General features: G+C 44.2%; 1 protein-coding gene across 1 annotated transcript; it reads right to left on the reverse strand.

Moving 5' to 3' along the window:
- Positions 1 to 2,867: 2,867 nt before the first annotated feature.
- LOC4343549 (G-type lectin S-receptor-like serine/threonine-protein kinase B120) lies at positions 2,868 to 9,328 on the reverse strand. The gene is made up of 9 exons (XM_015791187.3): positions 8,526 to 9,328; positions 6,297 to 6,607; positions 5,370 to 5,699; positions 5,147 to 5,254; positions 4,346 to 4,566; positions 4,026 to 4,236; positions 3,705 to 3,942; positions 3,477 to 3,627; positions 2,868 to 3,383 (listed from the first exon to the last, which is right to left on the reverse strand). Exons 1-9 carry the CDS (start codon positions 9,206 to 9,208, stop codon positions 3,075 to 3,077), a joined length of 2,562 nt encoding a protein of 853 aa, XP_015646673.1. The 5' UTR covers positions 9,209 to 9,328; the 3' UTR covers positions 2,868 to 3,074.
- Between the last annotated feature and the right edge of the window lie 490 nt (positions 9,329 to 9,818).

Below are 9,818 nucleotides of genomic sequence, written 5' to 3' on the forward strand. Positions count from 1 at the left end.
TTTACAATGGAGGAATTACTAAAACTCATTGATCGTATTATGTATTATGAAATCTAAGATTCCGTTACCTGATCACTGATAAGCCTTCCGGCCACAACCGCAGCTTCATATTCGCCAGCGACAGTTGAGATCAGCTCTCAGGCTAGGGCGCTAGGCAGGTGGCTGCTAAGGTGGTTGACCACTTGACCCCCTGGGGTCCACCGCCATGTCCTGTTGCTAGAAAAGTATAGAGATCGCCATAAATTAACCGGGACAGTAGGACACTGGTACAGTGGTCCGTACTCCTCGGTTACTCTTGTAGGAATGGTCTTGTTCCGTCGCTGTTATACGGTTGGTAAATGGTACAGTAATAAGTTGTGCGTAATGCCGTAATCCATCGGCATCAGTTCGACAAATCGTTTTGCCTTTACCCCCGGGACGAGAATTACACTACCCCCTTTGGAAACGACGACCCCGCTGCAGTCAACAGTGTCACTGGCATGGCATGAATCACTGACCGGTGTTCCTTTTTTTCTTCTTTCCACTCGGTTGATGAAAGCAACGCAGCTGCTAAATGCGATGCGATGCACCACCACGGAAGAGTCCGTCCAGCGACAGGCGCTGCCGCGGGAGGAGCCCGATCGCGACGGTCGCCGACGACGAAAAGAAGTAAAAAACGTCACCGCGACGAGACGAGGGCGATCGAGCACGTGCTCCGCCGCCCGGGTGGGAGACTGACCAAACCAACGGGCCACGCCGCGCCGACGGACGGACGGGTCAAAAGCTGAAGCGGCCGCGCTATCAACCGCGACGCGCAGCGGCGCAGGAGAAAAATCGCCCCTGGAAGCCGGTGAAAAATCGCGGGGTTTGTGGGGGCGCGCCGCGCGCGGGGGCGTACGGTGAACTTGGTGGTGAGGCGAAGGTTCTCTCGCGCGCGGTATTCTATAGTGCTCTCGTACGATCGAGGCGGAGTGGTTGGCCGCGTTATCCCCGGGCGCGTCGCGTGCGGTCGTGTACTCGTGTCAACGCTGCCGCTGCTGGCTGCTGCTCCCGGCAGGATAGGCCATCCAGGTTGGAGGCTGGGCGTATGGGTGGGTGACGAGGACGACGTGGTGGGTTGCTGCATGTGGCGGCTGGCTTGGATAGTTGGATGGTTGCCTGGTTGGGCCACCTGCTGCGTTGCGGAGCCTGGGGTGTAGTACGTCGGCCTTTGCGGTTGGCCGTCTCGTTCCAATCAGGTACGAGGTGTGTGTGAATATTCGTTCGGTGTTGGAGAGTTGGGGGGCGCGGAGGGTGCGAGATTCGTCATGGTTGCTGGAGTAGGACTGTAGTATTGTAGACTAGTTGCGTGACCGGAAGCGAAGCTGTTTCAAACTCCGTCAACCGATGGTCTTTGCGTCGTCGTCTTTGACCATTGTTTTTGTCTTCTTGGAGAAACCATCGGATTCCATGATGTGCATAACTGCATATCCAGGCTAATCAAATGGGTTTACCCGTATTCGCATTGCTGCCAGAAACTAATTAATCCTCACAATGCCATTTGTCTTTTGCAAGGTATACTACTCTTTCCGGTCAAAAATATTTGATGCTTAAAAATTATTCAGTTAAGGGTCTATTTAGTTCGCGAAAAGAAAAATTTTGGGTGTCACATCGGACGTTTGACCAGATGTTAGAAGGGGTTTTCGGACACGAATGAAAAAACTAATTTCATAACTCGCCTGGAAACCGTAAGACGAATCTTTTGAGCCTAATTAATCCGTCATTAGCACATATTGGTTACTGTAGCACTTATGGTTAATCATGGACTAATTAGACTCAAAAGATTCGTCTCGCGATTTCCCCTCCAACTGTGCAATTAGTTTTTAATTTATATATATTTAATACTTCATGCATGTGTCCAAAGATTCGATGTGATGTTTTTAGGAAAAAGTTTTTTGGAACTAAACCGGGCCTAAACTTTAAAACTTTTTCCATCAATAACTTCTCAAATACTTACCCCTCTGTTCCAAAATAAATTAACTTCTAGGTTTGAATTTTATCCTAAAATAAACTAACTTCTACCTTCTTACCTACCACTGATTTGCAAATCACAAAATTTTATCCTTTAAATACCCTTCACTTACCCATCCATAAATACAACTTTCCTATTAATTAGAGACATTTTGGTCATTTGACTTCCTCCTTAACTTTACCTTGGGAAACATGCAAGTCGAACGGGAAGTGGTGTTTCCAGTGGCGAACGGGTGAGTAACGCGTAAGAACCTACCCTTGGGAGAGGAAAAACAACTGGAAACAGTTGCTAATATCCCATAGGCTGAGGAGCAAAAGGAGAAATCAGCCCAAGGAGGGGCTCGCGTCTGATTAGCTAGTTGGTGAGGCAATAGCTTACCAAGGCGATGATTAGTAGCTGGTCCGAGAGGATGATCAGCCACACTGGGACTGAGACACGGCCCAGACTCCTACGGGAGACAGCAGTGGGGAATTTTCCGCAATGGGCGAAAGCCTGACAGAGCAATGCCGCGTGGAGGTGGAAGCCTGGAAGGCCCACGGGTCGTCAACTTCTTACCCGTCCATCAATACAACTTTTCTATTAATTAGAGATATTTTGGTCATTTGACTTTCTCCTTAATTTTACCTTGGGAAACTAGGTTTGAAATATTGTGGTATAGAGGGAGTAGTTTTTAAGAACAGAAGAATGGTATGCATAGATTTACCTTGAAAAGTGCTGTAATAATGTCATAAACTTATCATATTTTATAACTTGCTCTAATATAACATCGATAGACAAAGTTTTAAAAGGTTAATAAAATCTTATTTAGTTTATTAACTAGGTCATGGCTATGGGGTGGCAGGTTCATGCTGTGGTCTGGCAAAGTGACAAATAACAATGGCAACCACAATCATCTACACATGCTTCATTTCACAAAACTTACATGCCATTTTATATATGACATAAATGTTATTTTACAAATTAGCATGAGTGAAGGCCCCTGAATACTAATCTACACAAGACAATACCTTTGTAATAGCAGAGAAAAGGGGAAAAAAAGAACAACCAAGCTGTTAATGATTTTCACAATGTTGTCCCTGCTAAGCTATCTTCCATGCAATTGTGTCATTGACACAGTACCGATGGAGTGGCTCTGATCCTTCTCACTTGATTTGCTCGTCTCAGCCGAACGACCATGGAGCATCAGGGTAGGCGGTCTTGGCATGGGAAGGCTGGAGCTGTCGCTGCTCAACATCAGTATGACCGCAGGGATATCAGGACGTTCTTGCGCATGATCTTGAACACATAGCAATGCAATGTGGATGCATCTCAAGACTTGTCGAAGTGAGCACGATGCTCTTATCAATGGATCAATCAGTTCCTCGCCCTTGTCTTCATTCCATTGTCGCCATGCCTGAAAAATTGTTGTAAAATCAAGCCATGAAGATTAAAAAAAACAAAATATTAGGATAAGTTCGGTATATAAGGGAGACAGGCTTGTGCTTACAAATCCTGCAATGTTTAGGGAGTCTTGTTGACCATGAAAGCTCAAAGCCCTCTTTCCTGTGATGATCTCCAACATTAGAACTCCAAAGCTATAAATATCGGACTTTACTGAGAAAATGCCTTCCATAGCATATTCCGGCGACATATAGCCACTGCAAAAAGGAAATCAACTTATCATAACAGTGGCAATGTTAGAGATATTCTGAGGTATATTCTGAATTACGCATACAATGTTCCAACCACACGATTCGTGTTGAATTGGTTTTGATCCCCTCCAAACATCCTGGCCATTCCAAAATCTGAAATCTTGGGGTTCATGTCTTTGTCCAGGAGAATGTTGCTGGCCTTGAGATCACGATGAACAACTCGCAACCTTGAGTCCCGGTGGAGATATAACAGCCCTCGAGCAATCCCTTCAATTATATCAAACCGTTTCCTCCAGTCTAGGAGCCCTTGCTTCTCAGGATCTATTCATCCACAGTAAACACAATTCAATCAATTCATCTGCTCATTCATAAAGGGAATGGTGATGTGCGGAAATGGTACGTACTGAAGAGGAATGCATCTAGACTTTTGTTAGGCATGTACTCGTACACCAAGATCTTCTCTTCTCCCTGTATGCAGCATCCTAATAGTCTCACAAGATTGCGATGCTGCAGTTTTGCGATAAGTATGACCTCATTCTTGAACTCCTCAAGGCCTTGACCTGATTTCCTACAAAGCCTCTTAACGGCTACTTCTTCTCCCCCAGGTAATTTTCCCTACAGTCATTTCATTGACATGATAAACCTGATCTCAATATTACATAAAAAATATACTCATCTATGATATAAAAACATACCATATATTTCATCAAAAAATAAAACGTACCATATATACAGGACCAAATCCTCCTGCTCCAAGCTTGTTGGAGTCACTGAAATTACAAGTGGCAGCTTTTATCCGGTCAAAGGAGTATACTTTGAGTTCATGACTTTTTCCATCCTCTGTGTCGTCTTCAAAAGGAATCGACTGCGAGATGTCCAGCATACCACTATTCTGCTGAGATCGTGTAGACGTATGCATTGACCTCCAACTTTTGTGCATCACATCTGCTCCATAAAATGGCAGTTATAAGTTAATATTATGCATACCTCCATGAATTCATGTTGAAAGATGAATAGCAAATTTAACGGTTTGTGCAAATCTCTTGGCAAGCATGACAGACCATGAATCTAACTGGGATACTTAACCATAATACCAACTACTAAGAAATAATCATCACTTCAAAAATACATGATCACTATACAAAAGATTTTTGTATGAGAACTCATAGAAGTGAACATTTACTATGTTTCAATCAGTGAATCAACACTCTGTGGAGTAAAAATGCATGATCTATGTTACCATGACATTAGAATACTTTCAAATGCTGACAATGACAATATCTTCCCGGAGTCGCATTACACAAGACATGGTCTTGTCATGATTAGTTACACGTTGAACAAGACAGCTCTACATTCAGCCCTACCCACTATCTTCTCTTAGAACATTAAATCGTCCAGTTTTGTTGGTCTAATCTTATTTTTAAGGCTTGTGGGGGAACATTCCTGAGCATGATGACATATTTACTTACAGTATTACTAGCATCGCATGGTCAGCTAAATTTGGATGTGTGCAACAGAACCTTACCTTTGATATTCCTCCCACGCTTCCACCACAGGAAGAGGCAAGCTAGCAAAACAAATAGCACCACTGCAGACACTATTGTGGCTATTTTCCAAACTGCATGATGTGAGCCTGATAATAGAGTGAAGCTGAAGTCATCATAAACATCATATTTTTCATGCGAGGAGATATGGAAGTGCATATGTACACTGTTGTGTACTTGTATTAGATAATCATCATCACTTACGTAACTCAGAAGCAGGAAGTTTGAGGTTTAGGGTATATCCCCCACTCTGAAACTGGTACATGTCGATCAGGTCGCTACCCCACAGTAGACATCCTATTGTAGTCATGTAGACATAGGCACCACATGAGCAGTTGCTGAGGCAAGCATTCATGCATCCATTCTCATCTTGCACCGTAGATGGCCAGTATGAGAAATCCGGCCACTTGATGTTTGGGATAGAAAGAAATCCATCCCCAGTTTGGTTCACCTGACAACCCAAAGGTGGGCTCCTGACACAACCTTGACTCCAATTTCCCATATTCCACTGATCAAGCAACTTTGGCTGAAATCCTATAGAAGTCAGCAAAAAAATTTAAACCCACTGTTGCAGCCAGTATTTGTTTGTAAGCATGTAAAAATGATAGTGAAGGTATCAAAGCAACCAGAGATAGCACACCACATATTTGTATTTTAGGGTGCTAATGTGTTTTACTGTGGGTGAACGGAAAAGGAAGAACACCCATTCAGTTAAGACAACAATTTTTGACTGGGTTGATAAAATCCCTTAAAGTAACCACTCAACTTTAACATTTTCAAAAGTTTACATACAACGACTGAAGGTCAGTTTTCTTTTCCTTTGGTAGTGTTATGGCCACCATGATTGGAAGAATCTATGTCCACGCCGCAACTATAGCATGTGGAACTGTGAAGTTATATAAGAAACTTTCAGATAAAGGAGCAGGAAGAACTAATGTTTTGACTTTGGAATGAATTAATAGTTAAGTAACTGACATAATTTCCACAAGATTAATATGAATTCCTGGACTCAAAAAATGGCCTTAATCTCTATGACCATCAGTATAAACACAAACCAAATTTGATGTCAGTTACACTTCTCTCACTACTACAAAAGGAATTCAATTTCTAAACTAATGGTCAAGGAGATACCTTTTAGGCAGGTACATTTTGCCTTGCCATCTTGCATGGCAGTGCATTTAGCATTTGCGCCACACGTAGCATAGTACTCACACTCATTTGATGGTTGCATCCAGACAGTCTCCCACTCTTGTGCTGACTTCTTAACCATGTAACAGATGTCTGTACCATTTGGCATAACAACAAACCTTTGCAGAGATGTGTTTGATGCAGTGTAAGTGTAGTATGCACCTAAGTTTGCATCATTTGCTGGCTTGAACCCATACAAGTACAGTGGTCTCCAAGGAATGCCCACAAAATTCTGCCCAGTCCATTGTCCTGACCTGTAAAGAGTCAATTAAAGTTATGGCATATCTTAAATTGAGAATCCATTTTTTCTGATATTATATATTAAATCAGTTAAGTTGTCATTAATTATTTCAATAACACAATTCAAATCCCATTTCATCTTGAATACTAGCTTTTGCACACTTGCATTACATATTTCATAGGTATTGACTTGTTTTCTGTGGATCCATCAGGCTGATGTTCAGCTTGCAGGAACTGAGAATTCATCGAAGCATGCCATGCAATACCGAAAAGGAAAATTTTCTTATATGACACACTTGAATCTGACACCTGAGTTTATTTATTATAGTAGTATTTTGTCACCAGAAACATATTGTACTGATGTTTTACGCCACTTTCAGAGGTTAACACTTAACAGTTGGGGGGGGGGGGGTAATATACTCTTGTTACATGCTACTTTCACTGTCCAAAATACAGCACATGACTCCAGGTTTCTATTGCTTGAGCTTATCTCCATTTGGACAGTGGAAATGGTAAAGAACAAGGATATATGGTCTTTTCCTTCTCCATACCAAAAGTTAGTGTTCATATGTTTCCATTGGCAGATAAGACAATACACAAAGTAAGAAGCTGAACCTACATTTCACAAACTCAAGAGTGCCATAGAGGATTTTTTTTTTCTTTTTGTTAGTGACTGGATTTATTGGATTACTTCATGGAGAAAGAGAGAAAAAATACAAATCTGTTTGTTGAAAGAGTTTTCTCAAACGGTCTGCTCACATGTATTCCCTCTGTTCTTTTTAGATATCAACAAACCAAGGAGCTAAGCAATGCCCATGTTTTGACATGTTCGCCCTCTTAAATGTTCTAAGCTGCAATCAATAGCCTCCACCTATCTTGCTCATTCAATTCCAATTTTCAGCTTACAATGACTATTACTAGGACCTATTTGGGTAAACGCTAACTAGAAGACCGATACAATTTGATAACAAAAATAACTTTCTAAAACAGCATAAAAAAAAGGGAGCAATTACTACTCCCTCCAGTAAAAAATAAATGATGTTTAGGCATGTTGTTTCTAGCTTCCTTTAAATTTGGACCTCAATATGTTTTGTGGAAATTTAAACCAAACATATGAAAGTGATAAGCATAGATTTGACTGAAAAAGATATTTAAAACCGCACCTGACAGGTCGCGATGCAACAGAAATCATTCATCAGAGCTATGTTTGGAGGTCATGTCAATTACAAAACTTATTTGCGACCGGGCTAAATGTCTTATTTGTAACTTAACACCATACTCATAAAACTTAAGTGCAGAAAACATTCAGTGTGTCAAAAAACAGAGGTTAAATCTGTTAGAATAGCCTACCAATATACTAGCACTAATCATGAACTAGTGAGTAATGATTATTGATGGATTGCAAGTAGGAGGTAACGTTCCCCACATGGCTATTTTGCCCATTCCAATTGCTAAACTTAATGTTTCTGATAGCCCCTCACCAACCATTCCACATCACAATGAAAACGATGTTTACATCACCCATGAAAAGGAGATGCTCAAAACTTGTGATCCAAACTCCAAAGTATAATAGAGGATGAGCAACCAAAGCCAAACCAAACTAGGCTACCTACCAAGCAACATTAATTGAAGCTGAGCAATATTTTCAAAAATTAAATATAGATCTTGGATTGCCCCGTGAATAACAAGGAAGATGCTTAGATTTGTGTAAAACTGTACTCGAACTTAAGAAATTCCTATGACCAACACTCCAACAGCAACCACTTGAAGTTGAAGTATACATTAATAACCCCAAATTTTATTCTAAGCATAATTGCGGGTCAGATTTGATTTGAACTATTCATTATTCTAGGCCCTACAGTCTTAAGATATTAGTATCAATCAAATCCGAATCAAATGATACTAGCAACCAGAGCGAATCGAGAAACTGACCTCCAAATGGTGACATTGCCATCTCTCCAGATGTAGGCCTGGCCGGAGTTGGCCGGGTCGAGGCCGAGCGCGTACCGCCCCGGCGAGGGGTCCGTCTCGCTGGTCCACGACGTGAAGCGCATCGGCTCGGAGGGGCCCCTCCCGGGCGTGCGCACGGTGATGCGCATCCCGGACAGCATGGTGTCCGACGGGTGCCAGAAGCTGTCCCACAGCGTGCCGTCGTCGCTGCGCACCTCGAGGCTGCCGGTGTCCTGGATGACGGCCTTGTACCCGCCGCGTGGCGCGGACTGCGTGGACGCGTTCGACCTCCACAAGAGCGGCGCGTCCGCGTCCGCGGCGGAGCCGTCGAGCACGCGGAGCTCGCCGTTGGCCGCGAGCGTGAGCGACGGCGACGGCGCGGTGGCCGGCGCGGCGCGGTTGGCGACCCAGACGACGGTTCTCGGCGAGATGCTGCGGTACCAGATGCCGAGGTAGAGCCGCGACGGCAGCTTCGGGTCCGGCGCGAAGAACCCCACCTCGAACACCCCCGACGGCGACGACACCAGCGTCGCCGCCCCCGTCAGCGACTCCCCCTGCCTCAACGTATCCGTCGCCGCCGCCGCCGCAACCACCACGCCCCAAACGAGCAGCAACGGGAGAAGCAGCAGCAGGGGACGAGGAGGAGGAGGAGGAGAAGCCGCCATGGATGGAGGCGGCGGCAGCAGCAGCAGCAGCCAGCCTCCCTCCTCCGCCAACAACCACCTCACTGCTGTGATGTGGTGTCGAGAGGAGAGAGAGAGTTTAATGGCGGAGGATTGTGTCGCGGATTTGTTTAGTGGCGGCGCTGTGTCTGAAAGGGCAAGTGGGAAATGAATATATTGGAGGAGTTATTAGTACGGGTAAGCGGGGCTTTCGCTTTTTGGGGTTTAAGGGGATGTTTGGTTGATGCCTAACCTTGCCATAACTAAGTTTAGGCTAGTTGTGGCATGGTGGCACAAATGTGGCTTAGAAATAGTTAGCCACAAGTGTGGCATACTTAGCTCTAAATTTGAGAGCATGACATGTGGGTCCCAAAGTTAAGAAAGTGTGGCATAACACAATTGCGGCAGCGAACCAAACACATGCCTAAAAAACTGTAGCATGACTAAAGTGTGGTGTGGCAAAGTGTGGCAACCAACCAAACAGCCCCTAAGACTTGAGTGCGCGGCGTGGCCGCAAGCCGCAGGTCGGGTTGCCCGCCGCGCCGGTGACTGACAGTGATCCTCCGTCAATTTTCGACCGACCGATAATCGTTTTCGAAGCGATGGATTAATT

This window comes from Oryza sativa, chromosome 7 (assembly GCF_034140825.1).
Source record: "Oryza sativa Japonica Group chromosome 7, ASM3414082v1".
Classification (NCBI taxonomy): domain Eukaryota; kingdom Viridiplantae; phylum Streptophyta; class Magnoliopsida; order Poales; family Poaceae; genus Oryza; species Oryza sativa.